We start from the raw sequence: 26,492 nt of genomic DNA, 5'->3' as shown, positions 1-26,492 counted from the left end.
ATTAATAGATTTTTAACATCAGCTGCAGTCTTTATATCAACTGTTGTATTTGGAATGTTTTTAATTTACAGTTTGTGTATTTTCATTCAGTGCATCACTGAATCTAGAAAACTGACTGAATGAAAGCCGCAAGTGTTTTACCGACCCTACATTTGGAAGGTTTGTCCTCCAGTTAACGGCTCAGTGTTTCACAGAATGCGTGTGATTAATGTACACAGCAATTACTTTACGCAGTGTCTGTTTGATGTGTTGCAAATGTGAAGCTTTCGGGAGGTTTAGATTGTACATGTGCGACATGTTTTTGTTCACTGCATGAAGAAATAAATATTTATTTCAGTGGATGTCTGGATTTAATTCAACTTAGTGATAAGACAAACACTATGTACTGTACAAAAATGCAGAAGGACGCATCCCCATTCAGGCTTCAATTGTTCCTTCTTTGACGATGGACATTGCCAGATTTCTGGCCAGAGCGAGTCTCAGCAGCGCCACCTTTGTCTGTTCTACATCGTCCTCCTGAAATTACATTTAACGAGATATTACATTCATTAATGTTGTCACATGATGGACCTTGTATTACACAACACACACACAGAGCAACACTTAGATCATAGCAGCCGAGTCTGCAATGTTTGTAAAGAACAGCCTGTAAGGTGTAGGCAGCAAGAAGTTATATATATATATATATACACACACATTGTTTACATTAATTATTACTAAGATCCTGTTGTCTTATTTACAATTTGTATATGTTCAATCAAGCTCCTATTTTATGTGATAATCTCAGCAGGACCACAATGGAAATAAGCGTTTATGCTTTCTTGTATCATTGATATAGTCACCTCTGTATGTTTATATTGATGTTGTAGAATAAAATTAACCAAAAACAATATTTTATTTGCCTTTTAATGGCATCTGCAGGAGAGCGTGTGTATACATGAGCTTTTGAGAAGCCCGCAAGTGATGTGCATGCTTGCTGACATTCCCGAGATGTCTCAAGTTACAAAAACAGCGTTTTCAGTTGTATTTATTTCTCACTAGCTTTTACAGAATATATGGGAAAAATGTCACAATTTACACCGAAACACAGCAGTTTAAGAGCGGATTCTGCCATGTTGAATTAGCAGCCAGAGAAAGACCAGCCACTGAGATCATGGTGTCTGTCTACTCTGATCGGCTGTCACCGTATCCTTCCTAGAATCCTAGAACCCCCCCTAAAAAAGCAGATTTGCATGGGTCATGCTGTCAGCCGTATAAGCATAAAAACAGGTAACAATGTGACCTTTTGACCCCTTAGAATAGGTCAAGGTTAGCCAGCTCTGATCTTGTCCAAGGCTTGTGTGAATGTAAAAGACCCTGGCCGTAAAAGGACTGGGAAATAAATGTTTAAGTTTTATAGAATGTTACTGTAAATCTAAAAGTTTCCAAATTAAAACACTATGCTGTCTGCTAAACACTAATTTATTAGTTTGAAGAATGTTTGTCACTGCTGGCCAAATGCAGCAAATTATGACCAGAGTCCACCAACTGAGAAGCCCTGCATTTGTTCCTCAAAAACCTTTAAAAGTATAAAAATCTAACAAATAATCAAACTGTCTCATGCAAAGACTGTTAAATCAGAACAAAAAGTGTTGTGTGCTGAAAAAATTAGAACTGGAGGGGTTTTTTTTTTGGATGGGTGGCAAACTTGTTAGGTAAATTATCAAATAATCACAACAACATGAACAAATATGCTAACTTTACAAAAAGAGTGTTTACCCTGTGTTTTTAAGAGCATTTTTTCCTGAAAAATTTTAGATTTTGTTTTAGGGAAAAGACATTCAAAACACACCAGTTTTTGGTCCGACTCCAAAAAAGTAAGAGAGTCAGATGATACATTATAGCTTTAAAAGGTCTCTGCTTTGCACCATCAGGCAGTCAGTAGGAGCGTGAGGAGACGCTGTACCTCCATGTGCTGGTCTGTGTAAGGAGTTGTGGAGTTCTTGGAGGAGGTGAGTTCCTCTAAACAAAACATCAGATCATGGGTTTGGTCTGCAGAAAAGATCACCTAAACAACAAAACAGACATTTAGCAAGAACATTCAGGAATTAAAACTCTAATGAGAACTTTCAGTTCAGATTAACAAATGGCCCACACTCTGGTCCTGGATCTGAAGAACCCCCCCCCAAAAAAAGTTGGTGTCCCTGACTGACCCCCAGCAGCAGTGAGCAGTGTGTGAGTTAACGTGCGTTATGGAACGTGTGATGTCGAACCTCTTTCTGTTCCAGCAGCGGCAGGGCATCAGTCAGCAGCGTCATCCAGAAGCTGCGAGGAGCAATCTTAGCCATCATGAGGTTGAGCAGCAGCTTGGCTGCCTCTCTGAAATGCTTCTCACCATATAGCTTGTGGAACTCGCGATACTTCCCTGCAGAGTAAAAAAAAAAAAAAAAAAGATACAAGGCCATCTCACAAATAAAAGATTCAAAAACATTACACACATTAGTGGGAAAAAAGCCGTACTTGTATACTGGATTAATCAGATTAAGTGCCAACTGGTCAAAACACCACAAGGGTTTTTTTTGTTGTTTTGTTTTTTTTTTTTTGACTGTGTGCCATTGGGGAGGGGGAGGAGAGAGGGAGGATTGTCAGTATATCAGATTTAAATTGTGCCATTTTTTCATTTGTCTTGAATGTTGTGTTTCAATACAAAATCCCAATTTGATATGGATGCACATTCCTGAATCTTCCAGCGGGTGGCAGTACAGTATATGACTTCCTTTTCATGTAACCTCCATAACAAAGCAGCTGACACCGAAGTGAAGGACAAAGCACACAACATGTTCAGAGACAAACTGCAAGAACCCTCAACTGTTCAGAATTTTCTGTAATCCATCCAGCAGGTGGCACATATATGGGATAGTAAACAGGCAAGACAAGGGTGCTTTTTTGATTGATCTGGTGCATCAATGTTCATCGCAAGCTCATCAGCTCATCCTCATTATGTATTGTATTTTTAATTGAATTGGTTAAAAGATGATAGCATTCATATATTTTTATTACTGCCTACACAAGTTGGATTTTGCTGTCAGACACCTCCACTGTTAACAGTGCAGGAAAACATAACACTCATCCATCCATTTTTGATACCCGCTTACTCCAATTAAGGGTAACATAACGCTCATGTCACACATTAAGGTTTTCTTACAGACGGTAAGGTAACAGAGGTAAAGGTTACAGACGGGGTTGGCAAGGTTAGACCTTACTGTTGCGCACCTTGGGACAACTTGTTCTGATTTGACGCAATATAAATAAATTGAATTGAAATTAATTATCAAAGGGGACTATTGAGACAGGCACTGTGATCTCTTACATTTGGACCTGGAAGACTTCCCCATGAGCATTCTTCAAATAAACTACAGCTAGGCAGAGCAAAAATAGATGAGAAGTCTACTTTACGCAAATGCAGAGTGATGCAACACAGTGACTGCCAATCAGAGTGAGACAGCATGATGTACATTGGTTGGTTGTTGATTATAATTAACTTCATGTTTAAACTGCAAAACATCAAGCCTCAATTAAATTTCACAGTTAAAAGGGTTTGATAATGAAAGGTTATGAATCATTATCTTTTGTAAAAAAACAAAAACAAAAAAAACTAACCACACATACCTAAGAAAGTGAGCCTGTCGCTGAGCAGCATTGCTGGACCCAGGTTGTCTATCAGGTCCAGATCAGAGAAGCTCCCTCTGGCACAGTAATTCTGCAAGAACCTAAAACACAATTCATTATTCAAGCTGCCTTTTATCTCGCTCCTGTACAATCACCTTCACAGAATAAAATTTAAATCCTTACTTCACAATGGTGTAACAGCAAATAAACATTACTAAAACCATGTTTGAAAGCAAAATGCTGCATGTTTACAGAGTATAAGTCATGCTTTGTTTATTAAAGTATTACTTTTTTTTTAACTAGTTTCAGAGGTCCTGGTGCAACTCACACACACACACACACACACGTATATATATATATATATATATATATATATACACGTGTGTGTGTGTGAATATGAAAAAAAAAAAAACATATGGCATTATAATCTATGGCCACAAGATGGCAGTGTCTATATGTGTGACAAGCTGCTCTTGGATACTGAATTAAGTAATGTGATTCATATGCCACAACAAACAAAGAAGATGAACAGGAAAAAAAAAAACAGATCTGCATGAGAAAAACATTCTTAATAATAATAAATAATGCTTTCAAACTGAAAGACTACACTCTGGAATAAAGAGGCAATGTAACTTTTTTAATACTACAAAGAGCAACACTTGTTTGGACTGTGTGATGCTACAAGAACACCAACAAACCAGTTAAGCTATTGTCTTTTACAAATGTTTTACAAAAGACTTCTCAAAAATTTATCTCCTGTATCATCTGTTTAGCGGCCAAAAGACTTGCGCTTTGTGCCTTTTACAATAGCAAAAACTAGCTTGTGCTCACAGTATTTGCATTCTAAATAACTAATGCGCTGATTAAATTCATTTTACTTCTTGCTGCATGTGGTTGTGCCATAATTATACTCCAGTGAGACTACTCTAGAAAATATGATGTAATTTAATCTTCAAACAAAAAGTATTTACTTCACGGTGGAAACCAAGGTTCTTCAATAGGAGGAAGACTGTGTGGTGAAACTACTTTTAAAAATAAGCCTTGTAAAGGGGACTGACCTCTCTGAAATGAGGGTAGCAAAAGCAGCATCTTTGGCCCTAATGCTCCATGAGAGAGCAGAGCCCAGCCGATTGTTCCTCAGAGCCCGCGTCGCCATGATCTTACAGATACTGCGCACTAAATAAAGGGGGGGAGAGAGATCAACTATGACAGCTGAGGGCAACAATTCCTTTTTGTAAAAGCGGTGGCACCAGAGAGAAACCATTACCTTGCTCTGACATTTGTCTTTGCTCGCATATTCGAAGCACCTTGAGAGCTTTGCGCTCCGTTTCCAAAGGCATGCGTTCAATCTGCAGCTCCAGGTAGACACGGCCAAACTCCGGGCAGTAGTCAAAGTAGTCAACCGCCAGCTGCCACAAACTGAGCACAAAAAACAACAGATTTTCCTCAACTTTGGTAAACGTTCTGGCATCTACCCTAAACAAAATACAGCAAATGAATGTGAACAGTTGATCCATAAATCCACTCCAGGTTGCTAACACAATAACTCAAAAACAATAAATACTACCATATGGCACATTTCCAAATGAAAGTGGCAGATAATGAAGATCAACTGATTAAAGTTTGTATGACTCTGATGCACCAGCAATGCAGGTTTGTTTTGCTTATTTTATACAAAATATACAGTCTACCACCTGCTGGTTGTTACAGGGAATAATCCCAATTTCATTCATGACAGGAATTAGAAGCAGTTGTCGTTAAACTTGCATGCTGCATGAAATAAACCTGTTTTTCAGTTTCTTTAAATTCCAAAAGTACTGCTAGATTTTAAACAACTGATAAACATAGTGAATGAATCAAAAGTATCAATAGAAGGGGTGGTGGCCAAGTGGTTAGTGTGCTTGGTTTCAGCGCAGAAGGTTCCAAGTTCAAACCCCACCCCTGCCACATTTCTCCATGTAATGTGGGGTTCCATTAGGAAGGGCATCCGGTGTAAAACCTGTACCAAATCAACATGCAAAGGACCAAAAAGTGTGTGGACTGTCACAGTGGTTGAGTGGACTAACATCAATATTGGCTTTGGAGAAAATCACCTACATGGCAAGAAACAAACTTGATACGTTTTGGGACATTTGGACAGCTTTCTATGCATTCCTTGATACTTATGATCTTACTGAAGATAATGTAAATGCTGAACAACTGTAATATATGTTGATGTCAATATCTGCTGACCCCCCCTCTTTTTTTTTCTCTCCTTTTTTTTGCCTATATGACACCGTTGATTGGTGTTAACAAAATAATAAAAATATGTAAAAAAAAAAAATGTCAACATGCAGTTCCACCTTGGATCTGCTGTGGCGATCCTGAGTGAAAACAAGGGAACAGCTGAAGGGACTCACTTTTTTTTTTTTAAATCAATATTATCAATAATCTGCACACAAAAGAAAAAAAAAATACTTTTCACTGTTTAAAAATAAATATACTGCATGATGGATAAGCTTACCTGTGATGAGTGAAGAGGCCGGAAGCGTATTCCAGCAGGAGAAACTCCCTCAAGTTAGAGCCGAAGCTGAACACAACAGAACAATTTGTTCATGTTAAATGAAGGAAAATGTGCAGTTCTGTTACTTCCAAATTCTGTGCACAAAAGGGACGGTTACTGTAGATTGTGAGACTGGAGGAGTTTGCAATGATCCAATAGATCTGTCAGATGGGCCGCAAACCACCAGTTGTTGAGTGCAATGCTGAAAGGAGATTGGGGGGGGGGGGGGGGGGGGGGGTCACAAAATAATGGCCTCAAATTATGACATACCGAGCAAAACTTCCAACGCAATGTTAAAAATATGGCAACACATGCTAAGACATAACATAGTTATACATGATATACCCCATATTTAGGAACACAATTTAAAATGTAAAAAAAAAAAATGAATACAAATAAACAAAATCAAAGGTTGCAGGAACACTCCATGTCAACATATCCACCACTTCAAGGTTATGGAGTTAATATAACACAAGAAACACAAACCAACCCTCAACAATGCGCCATATCTACGTACGTGTAGTACCCAGGATATTGTGTAGTGACCCATCACATCAAAAACAGAATGTCACAAAGGCCAAAAGATTGGGCGGAACACTCATTTTCCAAGAGATTTATATTTTCAGTGAACTGTACCGCATAATGTCAATATGTAAGCATGTGTCATGCCCGTGAGGATTTAACTACAGTGATGTGTTTTGCTCAGTATATGTGATGCTATGGCTTGTTCATATGCAAGTATTATTAATGGTCTACCTGCAGTCTTTGATAACCTGATGGATGTCAAACTCAAAGGCTGCTAATAAGATGCTGTCCAGCGGCTCTGGGACACCCCTCGAGTCCAGGAACATGGTCATGCAAGACTGCAAAAAAAGAGTTACAGGTTTTCAGGAAGTATTTGTGTATTTTATCTTGATTAATAAACTTACATTTTCTTAAAAGTAATAAATAAAGCACATGTGATGTTGCTCATCTGCATAAAATTACATAAACTGACTAAACTGGCCAGCAGCTGCTACTGTAATAAATAAAGGGATTAAATGCATTATTTCCTGTAATGCAGTTTTCAAACATTTTTTCCATCACAGCTATTAAAATAGCAGTAATATACCAACAGTGACTCAGATTTCTGGTTGTTGCACCATACCTGTGCATAGTAATGTAGCTCAGTTGGTTTGACTGTGGGGTAACAGAAAAGCAGTCTGGTGACTAGAAAGTGGTACCAGGTACTGAGCTGTTCTTTATGCTCCAGCAGAGTGTCCTCATCCCCAGCAAGAATCTAAGAACACACACAGTCTTAAAAAAAAAAAAAAAAAAAAAAAAAAAAAAAAGACTAATCACAGCAACACCTCAGAAATATTAAAAAAAAATGTTGAAAAGTTGTGCAATAAATGTACAAGGGCAGAAATTGGAAAAAACAAAAGCAAGTATTTTAGCAACAGAGTGCAGCTCAATACTGAAGTTCATTTTGGCCCTTTTGTAGCTGTGGAAAAACACAGGACAACATAAAACACAGGTGGAAAGTAAAATGAGAATTGAACATTGGACAGAATGTTTGGCTGGGGATGACAGGAAAATACTTTGTCAGTAATGCCAATTAATAATGACAAACTTGACACACTGCTCCAAAATATTTCAAAACCTCTGCAACACCATGTTTTCCATATTGTTCTGGAGTCCGTATGAAGACATGCTGTGCTATATCACATACTGTCACCTAATGTTTCAAAATAAAGGTTCTACTTGATTTGGCCGAAATGTGTTGAAACAAGTGAAAGAGCAGCTACAGCCACAGCGATTAAAAAAATTAAATAAAATCTGACTGAAAATTCTTTTCATGGACAATTCATACCATGTTCACCAGTTACCTATTATAGAAACCACCTTGTTTAAGGTAAAACAAGGTGGAGACAGTTAAGAAAACAACAAACTGTTCTGCTGAACAAAACATTTCACTCACTAACCATTGCTGCTCTTTTCTAATGCAGCATCATATTATAGAAAGATTTTAACCTACACATTATTTAAATACTTCAGGATAAACACATTTTATACCATGGTCAGTGAGAATTCCATGTCTAACTGGCTTGCATTATTTTCGTGTATACGCACACGTAGTTCAGCGAGTTAAGTCACTTGTTATAATCACTCCGCTCTGATCGTCACCATAGCAACGCGCAAATCAGTTGGCACAGATCAGCTGTGTTTTGACAGGCGAATGACAGAAACACGGTAAAACATGGATTTCCAAGTGAATTTTAATATTTTTGACCAAAATAAAAAGTTTGAGGAATGGAAAGAGGAGGAGAGCAAATGAGAAAAACTGCAAAAGCAACGGCGTAAAGATTTAACATCGGACGAAATGGACAAGACTGAAAACGGGAAAGAAGAAGAGAACGGTTCTATCCTTGCGGGCTGCCGGAGCGCTCCGCATCAAAACAGCGAGCATAGTTTCTGGACCTGTTGCCAGAGTTGGCCGCAGCTCCACAAAGCAGAGAGTGGGGCGGTGTGAGTGGCCCGCTGCGGCATTTACCGAGTCCGCAGACACAGTAAGCGCATAGGCGGCAAAATGTCTGGAGACTGGCATAAAATAGTCCCAAATACTTATACATTTTTATCAACTTCTGTTAAACTTAAATATTTGTGTGTTAGCTCACTATGTGGGACTATTATATAAGCAGATTAAACAACTCCAAGCCTTGCATTATATGGTTTGAATGCACTTTGCGGTGTTTTAGACCCCGTGTCGTGCATTCAAACCATATAATGCACGGCTTCAAGTTGTTTAATCCTTACTTAAGGCAGGGGGTCTGCCTTGAACAGCATCCAGAAAAGTTTTTGTTTTTGATGTCCAGGGATGCATTGTGGAGGTTTTTGATTACTATTTTCTCACCCTGATCCCCTCAGTTTAGTTATACTGCTTAAAGTGTGTTGTATTTGTATTTTCTTTTGTACATTTTCACCTTTTCTTTGCCCTTCACCAAAATTGATATCACAACCAACATATTTGTTTAATAAGATTACTAACCACAAGAGTTGTAATCATTTTAATATTTTTGACTTTCCTCATCCTAACTGAAGATATTGATTCACATCCCACTTTAGTTATGCAGAAAAGTTAAATTAAGTAAACTTCTTTTGATATGGTTCATCAATTAAACTTAGTCCAGAACTATAATAAAAATTATTATTATTATTAGTAGTAGTAGTAGTAGCAGTAACAGTAATAGTAGTATAAAGAAAGTCTTCAAAAGTGGACCTTTAATCAAGGGGTGTTGTGGAGGGCACGTCTCTCACAAAACCCTCTTTCCACCTGGATTCGCCCCTGGTTTGCAGTCTCTGAGTAGGAACAATCTAGAATTTGTGTAATTATGTGGAAAGCGCGACCCGATTGAGAGGTAAGAAGGTTTTAAGAGTATAAAAAAAAAAAAGCGCGTTAGTGTTTGTTGTTAACATGTCGCTGATCTTAAACTGTGTTTTTAGTTTAACCGCAGTGAGAACACTCACAGAGACATTCAGTGCAGACTTTGAAAGAAAAGATAAGTTTCAAAATATGTTTGTAAAACTCTGCACTCTGCTTGCTGTGCTGTTACAGCGCTGTGAGACACTCAAACACACAGCAGGCTGACCCCCCCCAGCAAAGTGCACACAGGACACAGAGGAAAAGACTCTGGGACTCACCGCAAGCAGAAAAACAAACAAAAAACTATTTTTGAACACGGTGCACATGTGTTCAGGGGATGCAGTAAATTTTATATCTAGTGTCCAGCCTTGATTTTGCATCAGGGTGGCTGAGCGTGAACGCTGCTTTTTGCAGCCCAATTCACAGAAATTCGTTGTAGCAACAGAAAACTTTAATCCCTGCAGTCAGCACAGATGCTGTACATCTACAAACACATATGTTGCTAATGGATTTAGTGGAGAGAGAGAGACAACTGTTGCTGAGGAGCATGTAACAGCAGCTCCTTTATTATCTGCCCACATCGAATCAGTGACGGCTGATTTGTGTCGCTGACCTTGCAGATGAGCTCCAGGTGTGGATTGCTGGCAAAGGACTTGTCCTGCAAGTAGTGATCCACCTCCTCATGCCAGTGTCTCCATTTCACATCAAACTCTGTCAGTGTCTGAGTGCCGATGGGCTAGAGGGATTATCACACAGACAGCAGACTGATATACCACGTCTTCAAAGAGTCTAAGGCTTAAGTTCTGATTAGAAGATCTATTACAGCTTATTCATCTGTAGATAATGCAACAAAAGGAATGTTAGTGTGTGTATGACTTCTGCATAAACATGACTGTGAGTATAGCAAAGTATTCAACCTGTACCCGGTGCATTTGTAAAACTGGTGTAGTATTTAGCCAAGGAAAACATCTCACGTCTGGCTGTTGAACTCACTGAATAACTTGAAGAAACTAAAAGGAAGTCTCACAAAAAAAAAAAAAAAAAAAAAAAAAAAAAGAGAAATCAGAGAGCTTACATTGTAGAAGGGCATCTTGGCAAGCAGGGTGTCCATCAGTTTGTACATGTTGCTAGTGGCGAGCTGCAGGGCGGCTTGCTTCGACAGCATCTGTCTGGCTTCTTCTAATCTGCCCTGAATCACATAACTCACCACCTGTGCAGCGCAAAAGAAAAAGAGTACAGCATGGTGATCAAGGATTTACTCTAATTACCTCCCTTTGCTCATATAAGCGATCGAAACGTACAAATTGGAAAGATGAATATTTGTGTGCTCGGCACCTACCACATCCCAGTAGCCTTCATGCTCAGCAGGATTCTCACTTTGCAATACCTCTCTGGCCTTCTCATCCACGTCGGCCTTGTGTAATCTCATCCAGTCCAAGAGGGCGTGCAACAGCAAACCCGCTGAGGACAAAACACACACACACACAAACACGTAATGGGTGATTTTACTCGGATAAAGAAATGTGTTCTAGACAGATGGCATCAACTTAACTGCAGATGTAAGACAAAACTAACCGGGAGCAGCATCAATGAACAGCACTTCACACAGGTTCCAGATCAGTTCTATGGCCAGCAGAATGGAAACCTGTCACAGGAAAACAGAGGCTGGTGTTAGAGCCAAAAGTAAATTTCAGTTTATGTGTAAATATGATCATATGAACATTACATCACCAGTAAAACACTGACAACATTCAAAATGTTTTTTTGTTATGGTTACTAACTTCCTGCATCGGTTTTCTTGTCTGAATGCACCCTAAACCATACCCAACATTTCTGAGGAGACATATTTCAAAAAAATAAATGAATAAAAAAAAAAAATGGTGTTAAAGTTAATTAGGGAATAACCCTGTTGTGTCTGATGATTTGCGGATGTTCATGCTTGTTATGCGGTTGCAAATTGAGCTTTACCTTTACAGCATGAACGTCCGCAAATCATCAGACACAAGGGGGCTATTCCCATTCTAATCCAATTCCATCGTTTGCACGGTTTATTTTTCTGTAGGTAATTCGATCTCGGCGAGGCTTACCACGAGGCAGTGTCGCTCCAACAGCGGTCAGGGCGCGGAGTAATCCATCAAATGTGAAAATCCATCAAATGTGAAACAGTAATTCTGTGTCAGAATCCACATCAATACTTTCATATGGTATCTTAGAGCCACCCATTTCGGCGGCGGCGGTATGTGACTTTCTCTCGCTATCAGTACCATTGACATCTGCGTAGCAGCGCGCACAGCCGGTGTTCTGTCGAATCATGTGTCTCATCGCATAAATTGACAGTTCCCCGTCGATTTAAAATCCAAATGTGAAACGGTAATCCTGTGTCGGAATCCACATCAATTCTTTCATATGGTAGCATAAATTCACCCATTTCGGCGGCGGCGTTGGTATGCGACTTTCTCTCGTTCTCAAATAACAACACCATTATGACATCTGTGTAGCAGCGCGCACAACCGGTGTTCTGTCGAATTGTGCATCTCGTTGCATAAATGGACACTTCCGCGTCCCGACAATATTGTGCATGCACGGTTTATTTTTCTGTAAGTAATTCGGTCAGTGAATCATTATGAAAGGGTGTGGTCGGCTTGTCAAAGCTTACCGTAGCAACAGCGTGTTCATGTCAAACTGTAAATTCTGTGAGCAGACCCACAGATTTCTCCATTTCGTCAGCTGCATTGAATTAAATCCATGGTAAATCCATCAATCAAGCCAGTTAAATCCATTAAATCCATGCATTCGACATCATCATCCCTGCACTAGTTTTGACGGCTTTCATCTGACAGCGCCGTTAGTAACACCTGTGCAGCAATGCGATCAGGGGGCGGAGTAACACATCAAATGTGAAACGGTTTTAATATTTTGCCACCATCCACGTGATATTTTATGGTCTAAAATCCCACACGATTAACCAATCAGATTTGCGGATGTCCATTCTAATCCAGTGTAGTTGGATTAGAATGGACATTCTCCAAACATCACGAGAATGTCTGTCCATTACTTTGTCAGTAATCCTGCACCAAATGCAACAAACACTGCAGACAAGCCTCTTGCTACTGATGTCACTGTGTGTTGTAGCACTGACAGATACACACTGCACATACCTGATTTTCATACTGCTTGGCAACTTCTGCATTTGTGGTACAAACTGCACAAAGAGAACAAAGGCTATTAAACATATTAAAGTCCAATATATCGTCACAGAATCAAAAGACTAACCTGCAACTTGCTGAAGCTCCTCCATAGAGGCTCTGATAACAGACCTGTAGTTCTTACTGATGCTGACAAATCTGAGGAAAGAAAAAAAAAAAACAGAGTAACTCGTATAAAATTATTTTAGGGCTTCAGCAGCTAGCCATTTCATCAACTACTGAATGGATAAAGAGGACAGCAGAAGTGATATTATAATCTCTGCCCATTTGTGTAGAAGATAACTAAAGCACAAGGTTAAACTATTTTTATATATATTTTTTTTTTATATTTAAAATGTTTCTTGTTCATTTCTCTCTTTTTAAGATTTCAAAAAATGTCAAACTCATAGATAAATGCATATGTTGCAAAAAGACCTATAGGCATGTTCTAAAATCCTCCTCTCTCAACTAGTGGGGGTAAGAGCTATCACAGTGTACCTTCTTGATAAGGTTTACGACAGGCAAGTATCACCAAAGATGTCTTACTGGTGTTTCTTGTTCTTGCTGGGGAGGTCCTCGGCAAGATTCTGCAGGCCAACGAAGATGTGATGTGATTCATTGAAGAGTTTGCGTAAATTGGGTGAATACATATCTTCATCTTTCTTAACTTCATGGATGAAAGAGCATCTGGACCCTGTAGCGCCTGACAACACAGGACATAACAGTAATGAAGAATTGTGAACAAGAAGTAAAAACGTCTTTATAAAACACACATATTCACCATATGCTTTGTAGAGGGTCTCGTAGACAAGGATATCTCCGGGACCCCAAGCAAATCCCAAGTGCTTCCCATCTGCAGATGTGGGAATATTCTGCGAATGATGGAAAAGAACACTATTCATCCACTGAATCAAATTTGATTTTTGTGCATTTGAACATGACACTAAATCTGTTTTATACATTTTAAACAATGTTAAATGAACAACATGAAACATCATACACAGAGAGATTTTGTAGGTCTCTTTGTAGGATCCTTGGGTTCCCTGGAATGACTGTGACAACCAAAGCTCTCGGGTAAATTCAGATAAAGAGGGTCACTTGCATTGTGAGGGAACATCAGCTACGTAATTTGGCTATATGGAGCACTTCTCTTGACACAATCCAGTATTCAGGTGGCTCAGTTTTAAAGACCCCAGCAAGTGGAGAAGGCCAAGGGGATGCCCGCATTTCACAGCTGCGACACAATGGCTACTGTCCACAGGTGGGGTAAAGTTTAAACATTCCTCGTGTAGAATATTGGGGTAGCTTATGCTGTGATTTGGTGCTGTATAAACAAACTGAACTGAAATTCTATTGAGGTTGTCCTGTTTCTCCACCTGGGTGGTTGCCATCCAGGACCAAAAGCAGTTCTGTAGGGTAGGGGATGTGGTGAAACCCTGCATCATGCTGTCAGACCTGACAGAGAGACTTCAATAAGCCAAATTAGCGCTAACCACACGCATGTGCCGTGACCGTGTCAAGTATTCCAGTGAAAGTTAACAGTTACCCACTTTAATAAACAAAGCTGCGTTACTCGAGTGTGTGTCTGTGTGATCCATTTATATCTTGCGCCTAAAGTTAAATTAGCAGCATAAGAAGTGTTAAAGTAACATACCAGGTATCACAATGTTTAATGGATTGTTCTCACAATGGCATGTGTGGTCCACCAAAGTGGAAACAACAAATTTGCCATGTACACGAGTGCAAACAAGGTACCGTACATTGCATTTGCGATCCGCCATGCGTCCTACACGCTTTTCCAACAGAATTGAATGACCCCAAAGGATATGCGGAGTGGACTAAATTAATAAGTCATAACTATTATTTTCACTTTGTGTTACACATCCAAATAAACCCAGACAAACAATTGATAATGTAATGTCTATATTACAGTATGCTACCACACACAGGTCTCAGTCTGTATACTCTGTGTGTTGCATGGCCACATACGTTTTGTTTTCCGTTAAAGATATTCATTAACATCTACATACAAGCAGAGGGGGGCCATTTGCTTGTTGCTGAGGTCTCATTTTTCCAACCATCCAACAACTGGAATGGATCAGGAATTGTCAAGTTCGGCCGTCAGTAAACAGCCTCCCGTTCATTTTCTTTAGTTTGTATTATGGGGGCATTTTGTAGTGCAAGTGCATAAACGAAGGCCACACGTTCTTTCTTCCACTTCACACCTATTTTGTAGCCCTGTTTCATATTATTTTTGTTGCAAAATTCTTTCAAAACATCAATTTTCCATCACTCAAAATCTTTAATATTTAGATTTGACCATGTGGGCAAGTGCTCAGCCATTTCATAAATTTTTTTGTGGAGAGCATATTGATATACCAACTTTTTGTCAAAAAAATTGTTTTAATCTAGCTCAAATGCCTTCATAGTGAAAAAAATTTGCAAAGTAGGGTACTGTAACATGGCGCAAACCAATTTTGAACCTGTATTTGCATATTCAGAAAGCAATATATCAGCTATGAATGGACGCATAAAGCTCAAATTTGGGATTTACAATATTTGGCACACCAAAATAATGGATCAACTTTGAAAGACAGATTACTCAGCTTATTTCTTCTTTCATGGCATCATAAAATTAGGAATTCAGTCAACACAATTTTCTTACAAAGTTTTGAACAGCTGTACTCCGAGAGTAAATTGAGAGATAATTTTGATATTTCAGAATTTACTTTTACTTTTTGTGAGTGAAAAATAGGATTGTGGGTACCTTTATTAAAAAAAAAAATTATATCTAAAAAAAACCCTACTTGAAATTAAGCAGAAATATTTTTGCATGTGTTCATCAGACATATGTAGGTACTTGCAAAAAATAATAACAATAATCATCATCATCATGAGAATCTGAGTTGGTGGCCTGGGAGGCACCTGATGATTTCACACTGAATGACACTCATTCATTTTGGTGGTGGTAGCAAAAACTCAAAGTCTGAATTTTTGTAAGCTGAAAATACTGACTTAATGCATAGGATCAATTTCTTCCTTGAACACACAAAAGTGAACTTTCATTTGAGCAAATTACCAATTATGAATGGAAAGCACCACAAAATATAATGAGATGGATCAGAAAACAAGCTTCACATTTTATGCAAAATCTTAGCTATCCAAAAACAAGTGCATAGTCTACACTAACCCACATGGCTTTGGGAAAACATTGATAAGCCTATGGGAATTCCAGGCAAAACCATTCGGAGTATGGGGGTTTCAGCGGAATTAGAGTTCACGGTTAGGCAACCCGATTTTTCGTGATGCCTAAACCTCCATACTCCGAATGGTTTCACCTGGAACTCCCATAGTCTCTCACTCGGGGTGTTGTGAGTTGAATTTTGAGGGGAAAATTAATATACTTCATTTTGGAATAAGACTGTAACATAAAATGTGCAAAAACTTTCCAAAACCATTAACTCTTGGCACAAGAGAAACCTCTTGACCTGCACAGCCCCATTCCACTATGTTATATGTATATAATATGTATTTATTTGACAGTGAACACAGTTTTGCCTACTTGCTTATTTGTCTATTTGACTCATTTACTTCTTACAGAAGTATTTTTTTGCTTTTCTTTTTATTGTTGTTTATGCACCAATTACTTTTTACAGAATTATTTTTGTCCCTGGCTGCGCTGGGGGCCTGGCGCTCCTCCTGGCCCCGGGGTCCGGCCTCACCTCTTGTCTAGGGGCTGGGCACCGCCCTCGTGTGGCTCGGTGGTCCCTACCTTGTGCTTTGGATTTGGTTGCGGTGGCTCCTTTGCTCCCCGTCCTTGCCGCCGCTCGCTCCCGCCCTCCGGGGCCGTGGCCCTGGTAGCGTGGTTCCGGGGCTCCCCCTATTGGTGGGCCTATGCCAGCGCCCTGTGTGCTTCCCTTGGTTCTGGGGCGGCTCCCTGTGCCTCCGTGGGGGGAGGGGGGGTTTGTGTCGGGGGTGCATTCTGGCGCTGTCGGGCCGCTCCCCTGTTGGTTTGCTGTGCTATCCGGTGGCTCTGGGGACTGCCTTTCCTGGCCCCCGTGCCCTTCCGCTGCCCCTTTTCTCCTGGTTCCCCCAGGGCCCTGCGTCCTGGACCCACTTCCGTCAGTGCTCGCAGCCGGCCGCGTGGCTTCTGACGTGCCGGAGTGGTCCATGTCATATGGTAAGGCTCTGTACTCTTGTCTTGGCCCAACACGCCAGCCACAGTAGTGATCGGATATTTAGCTGTGATCTGGGTCTCTGTGTGTGGATGGTCGCGTGTTTGTGGCTGTCACCACAATTCGGTTTTCGGGTGCTCTTAAGAGGATTAACACTACGGTGTTCTAGATTAGGGTATGGATGCTCACTAGACAACAGACTGTTGCTGTCACTGTTTGTTCATGTGTGGTTGTTTGTCATGGTATGTTGTATGGTTGGGGCCCCGTCTCCTCGGTGTATCACGTCACATTTATTGTCTTCACCACTTGTCTCTCGTTCTTGTCTGTCTTTGTGTTGTTTTGGTGGTCGGCCCTTCCTGATAGAAGCTGTCGGTTGGCTTTGAGTAGGATGTTGTAGGCTGATTGGGAAGGGCGGATGGGGGTCTCTCTCACACACACACACACACACACACACACACACACACACACACACACACACACACACACACACACACACACACACACACACACACACACACACACACACACACACACACACACACACACACACACACACACACACACACACACACACACACACACACACACACACACACACACACACCACATTCACTTATGCACTACATACCTTCTGTCTTGCAAGAATAAATTGCATATATGAGTATTAATGTTCATAAATGGTTCTGCCAGTGTGGCACTTACCATTACTATATATGCAGACAGGGGGGGATAAAAAAAAAATTTGTCCCTTATCTTTTTATTGTTGTTTATGCGCTAATGACGCCAGATCAAATGCCTTGTATGCGAGAACTTAGTTGGCAATAAATTAGATTCTGACCTAGTATTATACTTATGCCGATTATGGACCATTCCATTTTACATTTGAGATCATTAGGAGCAGTCACATTAAAAAAATTAATTAAAATAGGGCCTGCCAATAACATTATAATGGTATAAAATCCTATAGCTTCAGGGGGCTCCTAGACTCCCACCGGGGGCCCCTGGACCCCAGGAGGTGACCTGTGACCACGTAAATTACCTGGCACTAAAATGGTCCTAGCTAAGAACCCTGTACATAGCATAAGTATCTAGTTTCATTGAAGTAAAATGTTGTTTTATGATATTGTCAATACATGTTATACATGTTGTCAGTGCCACATAAGTCAGGAGAATAAATATCTTTTGTTGTGTAAACATCACTTTTGAAATGAAATCTGATGAAATCATCAACCCCAGAAGAAAATTATTAAAATAATATTGCCAACTGAATCTTCAATTTTTTTCAGTGTTTCAATCAAACAATATTTTTCGATAGAGAAAAATGCTGCTCAGTCAAAGGCTTTGCCTTCGCAAAGCTCGCTCTTATGGTAGACAAAGGCACAAACCAGAAATGGCACAAAAAAAATCTGCCCATAGGGGAAAAAGCCATGAACCCGACATTTCATATAAAGCCACAGACTGATGGTAGATGAAGCCACAAACTGGAAACCAGACAACATTGTCATCAAAAGCCACAAACCAATGGTAGGTTCTGCAACAATTATTCAATTTTAAATTATTGTTTGGTGATATATACAAAGATAGTGAAGAGCTTCGCTCATTAATGTCTGCGACATCGAACATATAATGTGTGAAATATCAAGTGTTCCAATACCTTTAGAGGGCACAGTATCCTAACCTTACGATGAGTGCAAAATGAGTGTGGTATTATTGTTTTGTTTAAGAATGTTTGATTTTCAGTGTTGCTGCACTTTATGTGAAATCATAGTCATATCGTATATCATACTGATATGACAATACTGATATATGATAATTTGGCCATATTGTACAGCCCTACTGTCAACTAGCTGAAAACTATGAATATTAATTTACATCTACATTAAAAAAAAAATGCTTAAATTGGCAGGGGGATAAAAGGGCTGTAATTAGGGGGGTCTGATGGGGTGGAGCACCCCCAGGAGCTGAAAGGCAAAATAAATAAATAAATATATATATATATATTTTTTTTTTTTTAAAGGCAGGGAGTCACCCCAAGAAGCTGAAAGGTTTAAGCTATGCTCATGCTCCACTGAAAAAAAGTCTGAAGGACCTAAATGACATGGTGAGATGCTGAAGAGCTTCGCTCGTCATGTCCACAACATATACAGTTACTTGCCCAGTTCTGGATCATTGCAGGTTCCGGATCACTGCTGTAGTATTTGCGCCGACATTTCTCGTAATCAGCACGAATAAGCTAATACTTGGTACCAATGGAAAGACATGTTTTGTCTACAAACAACCACAAACTCGACCGGATCCAGCCATCTTTGTGATCAGCAGAGGAATCCAAACAGCCGGTCTCTGTGGTGTGCGTGCGTTTTCTGACTCACTCATTCGTGCAAGTGTGAAAGTGATGATATCTAAGAAGTAGCAAAGGTGAGAAAATGTCAGTGTGTTATGTCTTGCTGTTTAATTGCTGCACACATTTATCTCTGACGTGAAAATTTGCCGGTTGTGGATCACTGAAGCAGCAGCCTCGTGCCAGTACTTGTGAGCCATGTGTACTTTGGGGGTCATCTCAACATCACGAATGTGCATGAATGTGGGGGCTTTTACTTTTTGATTCGGGAGAAATCTCACCTCCACACATTTAAAACCCTCCTTTGCTCTCCATCTCTAACAATCTCAGGTGCAAAATGATAGCAAGTTGGGACATCTTGTGCTATCCTGACCAACTTCATTGAGTTAAAAGCTTAGGGGGAGATATCAAAATCCAAGAATGTTTATTATCACAGATTTTATTTTAATCTTCATTTATTAAGGAATGCCACCCAATTTGAGTAAACACTTAATTTTTTGCTCGTAAAAACGTATAACAGTGCCTTTTGAAACTACGTAAATTCTCATTTAATAAGTATAATTTACATCATTTTGTGTTCAAAACACATTCTCAGGCACAGTGTTTTTCATTCTGCATTAGAAGAGCTGCAGCCAGATGCCAGGAATGCCCCCAAAGTGACACAGAGTGTCGTGATCCAGAACAGGCAAAGTGATCCATTTGTGGCAAATATTTGCACCACACATAATGCGGCTTCACACTTTAAGTAGAATGGCTACCCCATCCAGACTTTTTCAGCTAGATAACATCCAAATACCCAATACAACAACACCCAATAAAGGACATTCAGTTGCATTATGGCTCCGTATAGCGGAACTTTAAAAAAAAAAAATGTGATCCAGAACAGGGCAAATGACTGTACATATTATTATTAACATTATACATATGCCCAAGTTGCAGCTGTTCTACTCAACTTGTTCTACTCTACTTCTACTGATAAGATTCGAACCACATCAAATGGTCAAAAATAACGTGGAACATATCATTTTAAATTTCTTTGAGGTCTTGGCCGCTGGAAAGCTAGCGCCCTAGCTTTCTGTCAGTACTTGTAAAACATACGAAAAATCTAAAGACGCTTGCGGTGACGTCGGTTACTTACAGTGATTAGAGGGTCAACATCGACCTCTTCCATTTCAAAACGATAGAAGCTATATTAAAAAAAAATAATAATAAAAATAAAAATTACACAGCTAAACAAATACACTCCACAAGAGAAACTACGCGCCCACTCGTTCAAGAACCTCGCGTCGCTTGTATCATGACGTCATCAAGTCTGCCAGTTCTTCTTCTTCTTCTTCTTTTGTTTCCGGCAGACTTGACGCCTCCAGGCGTATTGCTGCCTTTCACAGGTTGCTGACAGTACTACGCTGATTTACTCATATCTTTAGATTGAGATTTGTGCAATAAATAAATGATACAACAGCGGCCACAACTTCATCTCTGTGGCTATCTGGGCCAAGAAGAGTCTTCAGCGCGATTTTTTTCTATGCCTAACTCAGTGATTCTTTTATAGAGGCACCTTCTCTCCACTTTATAGGTGACACACTCCATCAAGACATGCTTTACGGTTTCTTCTTTTCCACAGGAGCAGAGTGCATTAGTCCTTTTTCCAATCAAACACAGGTCAGGAGCCAGGCCAAAATGTCCCAGCCTTAATCTTGAAAAAAATCACTTGCTCTGACCTGCTTTTCCCCCAACTGGTGTCTCCCTCTTTAACATCCCTCTGCACTCGATGGTATTGCCTTCCGCTCTTCTCAGAGTCCCACTCCCGCTGCCACTGACTCAACACCTTGCTGGCCACCACGCTACAGTACTCCGAGAACCCCAGTGTTGTAAACACACTGACAGAATCCTGCCTCAGAGCCTGCTTGGCAGTCAGGTCCGCCACCTCATTGCCCACCACTCCCACATGGGCCGGTACCCACATAAAAGCAACAGACAAGCCTACTATATCAGCTCTTTTCAGAGCAACTAAAATTTCAAAAATGAATTCAGCCCCCACCCATGGCACTCCAGCCTGCAAAGCCATCAACGCAGCAGCTGAATCTGAACAAATTGAAGCACGTTGAGGCCCAATTTTGCCCACCCATTCCAGAGCACATAACAAGGCTAAGAGGTCTGTTAGAAAAGTATCCGACCTTATTATTTTTTTCAAAAACCATATGGATTTGAATCACATGTGATTGCATCAGCCAAGCTTGAACCCTTGTGCGCATGCATGAGTTTTTTCATGCCAGTTGGTTGCTTCATTCGCCTGTGAGCAGGCTTTGAGTGAGGTGTGGTCCACCCCTCTCGTCTATCTTTTATTGCGAATAAATGTCTGAACGATTTGGATCTTTGCTGCATCAATTTTTTTCCAGAAACTGTAAGAGACCTCCAGGTGGACACCGTTCGAAAAATTAATATGGCCTTCAGGGACGATTTTATGGGGATTAAACAGATTAAGGAGTGATCCAGACGGTTTAAAGACCGCCCACAACTGCTGAGAGCGCAGCACGCTCCCAGCGCCAATGGACAGGCTGACACCCCGCACAAACAACCAGATTATTTCCAACGTGAAAGCTTTGTTGATCCGGGACCTCGTCTGACTTTTACAAAAAGGCAGAAGATGTGGACATCAGCACTTTTCCGGCACATTCCACAGTTACAGGAGATTTTTTTTTCATAGAAAAAGAAGCCGAGGGACGCGCCACGGAGCCGTTCATTACGCGGGACAAAACCACCTCGGTGTTGGTCTCACAGGACAGCTTAAAGGTGGATTTCAGACGGATTCCGGTTGCTTTCCAGTCGTGTGAATATCCGATTGTGATTGTGCATGAGCTGGACATGCCCCAACATATCCCGTGAGGCTTCATCACGGCGTTTCTTTGCGCCGAACGGCTGCACGTCCCTGAAAGCCATATTAATTTTTAGAACGGTGTCCACCTGGAGGTCTCTTACAGTTTCTGGAAAAAAATTGATCCAGCAAAGATCCAAATCGTTCAGACATTTATTCGCAATAAAAAATAGACGAGAGGGGTGGACCACCCCTCACTCAAAGCCTGCTCACAGGCGAATGAAGCAACCGACAGGCATGAAAAAACTCACGCATGCGCACGAGGGTTCAAGCTTGGCTGACACAATCACACATGATTCAAATCCATATGGTTTTTGAAAAAAATAATAAGGTTGGATACTTTTCTAACAGACCTCATATAACTTCTGTGGTGAATACTGACACATTATCTGGAAGTTGATAACCATTGCTCAAGCCAACCTCAGGAATGTGCACAGGAAAAGCCGCTCTGTTGGTAATCAGATCCACAGATCCATCAGTGTAAATTACCAAGTGCCCATCCCAATGCTCAGTAATTACTTTGTTGACCACACCTACTGGCTTTCTTTGCCCCTCTCTTTAAGGACGTCTTTAACAGTCCAATCTATTTCTGGGTCCGGGAGCAACCATGGGGGAGAGAGGCCCAAACCACTCTTGGGGACATTGCAAAACACAATTCTTGCAACTCAGCCCACACTGTTTTAACAAAAGACCCTCATCTCCCCCCTTTAACAAACTCCCAGCTCTCCTCCAGCACATGCTTCACAGGGTTACTCTGTTCTTGACCCTGCACTCTTCCAGCATACTGCAGGCCCAACTTTCTCTGCCTAAGACTTAAAGGCATCTCTCCACACTCCACTAGAAGAGCCGGGATCAGGGTGGTCCTCATTGCCCCACAACACACTCTCAGGGATTTAGCCTACACAACATCCAGCTTTGTAAGAGTTGTCTTTGGTGCATTACCATACGCTAAACAAGCATAGTCCAGTGAAGCTTGAACCATCGATCATGAGAAGTGCACTTTTATCTGCACCCCAACTACTTCCTGCAAGACAACACATAACATTTATAATCTTATCACATGTAGCCAGTCTTCTCCACATGAGCTTTCCATGTTAACCTCTCATCAAAACCATACCTAGGACCTTGAAAATTTTAACTCTTTCTAATTCACTATTATACAGAGATAAGCCCACAGAACTGCAAACCTTACGTTTATACCCAAATATTAGATACTTACTTTTTTCCACAGATAATTTAAACCCCCATCTTCCTGCCCACTTAACTACTTCATTCAAAGCTGCTTGCATTTACTTTAGTAAATGAGGAACACTACAACCCCTTTTCCAAATTGCCCCATCATCAGCAAACAGACAAAGTCCAAACCCTCCACCAATGTTATCAAATATATCATTAATCATTATGTTAAAAAGAACAGGACTGATCACACTACCCTGCGGAGTACCATTATCCACCTCCAGGACATCAGACAGTACATTACCCATTCTATCCTGGATCCTCCGCTTCTGCAAAAAAGCTGCAATCCAGTTCAACATACGGCCGCGTACTCCAGCATCATACAATTTAATAACAAGGCCCTCCCTCCATAACATATCATAGGCTTTCTCTATGTCTAAAAAACTGCTATAACCCCCTCTTTGTTAACCAATGCCTTCTGCACTTCCGATTCTAGTAATAAAACAGAGTCCATAGTTCCTCACTCCAACCTAAAACCATTTTGTACTCTGGAAATTGTCTCTCCTTCTCCAGCTTGTACACCAACCTATCAGTTACCATTCTTTCCATAATTTTGCAAATAACTGATATTAATGCTGTTGGCTTGTATGACCCTGGATTCTTGGCATCCTTACCAGGTTTTAAAATAGGAACCACAACTACCAGCCTCCAAGAAGCTGGTAACACTCCCATTTCCCACACATTATTATGCAGAGCTAAGATCTCATCCAAAAATACATCATCAAGGTGCTTAAAAATCTCATACCCTAACCCATCCTTTCCTGGTGCAGTTTTGCCTCCTCTATTAATAGCAATCTGCAATTCCTTTAATGAAAAGAATAAATTAACAGGGTCAGAATGATCAACATTAGCCTCAAGTTTAAAATTCTGACCAGTCAAAGTCTCATTCCTTTGCCTGCTCCCATCCACCCTAAGATTATCACCGCAATGAACTTCCTGGAACTTCTCGGCCATCATATTTGCTCTCTGGCTATCATATAAGGCTTCCACCCCCTTATGCTCTAACACAGGAATTAATCTTCACCTACAAATCCCTGCCATAGGACGCACAGCTGACCAAACCTCAGCCACTGACCTCTCCGCCCTCAGCTTACTATAATATTTCCTCCACCTGTCTTGTTTAGCTGTCTTAATTGTCCTTCGAGCCACAGCTACCAATCTCTTATATACAATAGCATTCTGATATAAAGGGTACTTCTTTAACACCCTACAGCTTCTGTACATGCCTTGTTCCACCACGGGAAACTAACCCTCTCCTTCACACCTCATATCTGAGGAATATATTTCTAATATCAAACCTTGTGGGCTTGCCATCATTCAAACATACTAAACCATTACAATCCATAAAATCCTCAACCACCGTACCATTAAAGTCCCGCTCACCACTATCCTAAAGTGGGTTATGCGCATTAAAATCACCAACCCACAATACTGGCACCCCAACTGACTGCATTATTTAATTTAAAGTACAAGTGCTAAGGTGCAAACATGGATTATAAATATTAATAACATTAATTTTACCCTGTGTATCCCAAATTCTAACTACTAAACACTCCAATAGACTGTCTAATGATAACCTTTAATAGTGAACCCCTGCTTTAATAAATATTGCACATCCCCCTCCAGGCCTATCAGAATGGTTTAGCCTCACACTCTCATAATTAGGTATCACAAAATCCAGGCATGATTTAGCAATGTCTCTTATACACATATTACATCGGGTTTGAGCAATAATTCATCTACATACTTTTTATGTTCCTGTCCATTTGCAATAAGGCTTCGGACATTCCATTGTAAAACGTGGAACATATAGATCTATCTTAAACCTTCAGAGTGTCCCAGAGGCACCCCAGAACCCCTGCGAACATAGGTTATGTCCAAGTGTTCTGGGAGTACCTCAACTCCTAAAAACCTGAGCCTCTTTGGCAATTATTGCCTTAATATCACTCGAAGTCTTCACCTGCCTTACTGCCCACAGCATTTCCACAAAAAATGCAAGGAAGGCAGTTTTATCAACCACTAAGAGATTATCTGGCACAGTAGGTTTGGCCTCTGTTGAGCCTGTAGTAAAGGACGACACCTGGTGGTCAGCGCCTCTAGAGGCCTTAACTCACCTAACAGCCTCTCCATAAGAGATGCTTTCCGACTCCTTAGCCTTCTCCACTTGTTGTGCTTGAATGTAGGCCACGCATCCTCTGAAAGCCGCCACATGGTTGCCCCCACAGTTACAGCATTTCACATTCTCATTCGTGCACTGAGACCAAACATGTCCTTCTCTACAACAGCCACACCTCTCCTCACCCCTGCACACCGCTGCAACATGCCCAACCCCCTGGCATTTGTAACAGCAGAGAGGAGGGCTCACATATGGTTTAACAGGATAAACCATAAATCCGAGAGTTATGGGAGCATTTCATCTTTAAATATAACAACCACTGCAGTACTATTTTCTTCAGCTCCTTCTCTCCTAGTCTTAAACCTCTTCACTCCCACGACAGCTCCTCCCTTCAGATTTTGAAGCAAATCGCCCTCAGAAATATCTGGAGAAATGTAAATAACTCCTTTTACACCTTGATCAGACTCTTGACTGAGCCCTGGCACAAATCCTTGAACTGCTCATTTACCTAACTCCCTGAACTTCAGAGCTTTTGCTCTCTGGGCTTCGGATTTACAAAAAATCAATACATTCCCATTAGACAACATCTGGTGTGCAAAATATCCCCAATTTGGTCTTGGATCTCTGAGGATAGCTTGAGCGGGTTAAAGGCTTTCTTAACATCATCACAGAATTTAATGATAACTTTAAATCCTGCCCATTTTGAGTCCCTCCCTATCCTGGCTCTCCTCACGACACAACCTTCCACGCTTACCCCATTCAACTACCCCCCCCCCCCCCCAACCCCAGAACTCAACCCTCTCTTTCTCATAGACCAGGGGAGACACCACCAAGAAAAAGTGCAGAATAATATATACAAGTGCACAATCATCCTTCCGTCTACTGCAAACGCTGCCTTAACGGCGTCTCCAAATGCGCCAAACAAACCAACAAACCAAGTCGTCCTTCCGGGTCTGACGTTTTCGCGCAACCAA

At 40.7% G+C, this 26,492-nt stretch overlaps 1 protein-coding gene across 1 annotated transcript; it reads right to left on the bottom strand.

The window, feature by feature from the left end:
• Positions 1-332: 332 nt before the first annotated feature.
• nup85 (nucleoporin 85) lies at positions 333-20,462 on the bottom strand. The gene is made up of 19 exons (XM_034191300.1): positions 20,430-20,462; positions 13,560-13,650; positions 13,325-13,481; positions 12,867-12,937; positions 12,752-12,795; positions 11,169-11,238; positions 10,933-11,054; positions 10,669-10,803; positions 10,207-10,329; positions 7,338-7,469; positions 6,947-7,053; positions 6,309-6,392; positions 6,152-6,217; positions 4,916-5,067; positions 4,707-4,824; positions 3,649-3,749; positions 2,253-2,404; positions 1,946-2,047; positions 333-516 (listed from the first exon to the last, which is right to left on the bottom strand). Exons 1-19 carry the CDS (start codon positions 20,460-20,462, stop codon positions 418-420), a joined length of 1,959 nt encoding a protein of 652 aa, XP_034047191.1. The 3' UTR covers positions 333-417.
• Between the last annotated feature and the right edge of the window lie 6,030 nt (positions 20,463-26,492).

Source organism: Thalassophryne amazonica, chromosome 16 (genome assembly GCF_902500255.1).
Source record: "Thalassophryne amazonica chromosome 16, fThaAma1.1, whole genome shotgun sequence".
In the NCBI taxonomy this organism is placed as follows: domain Eukaryota; kingdom Metazoa; phylum Chordata; class Actinopteri; order Batrachoidiformes; family Batrachoididae; genus Thalassophryne; species Thalassophryne amazonica.
Note: the sequence above shows the minus strand (reverse complement) of the source record. Positions and strands in the feature narration are given on the sequence as shown.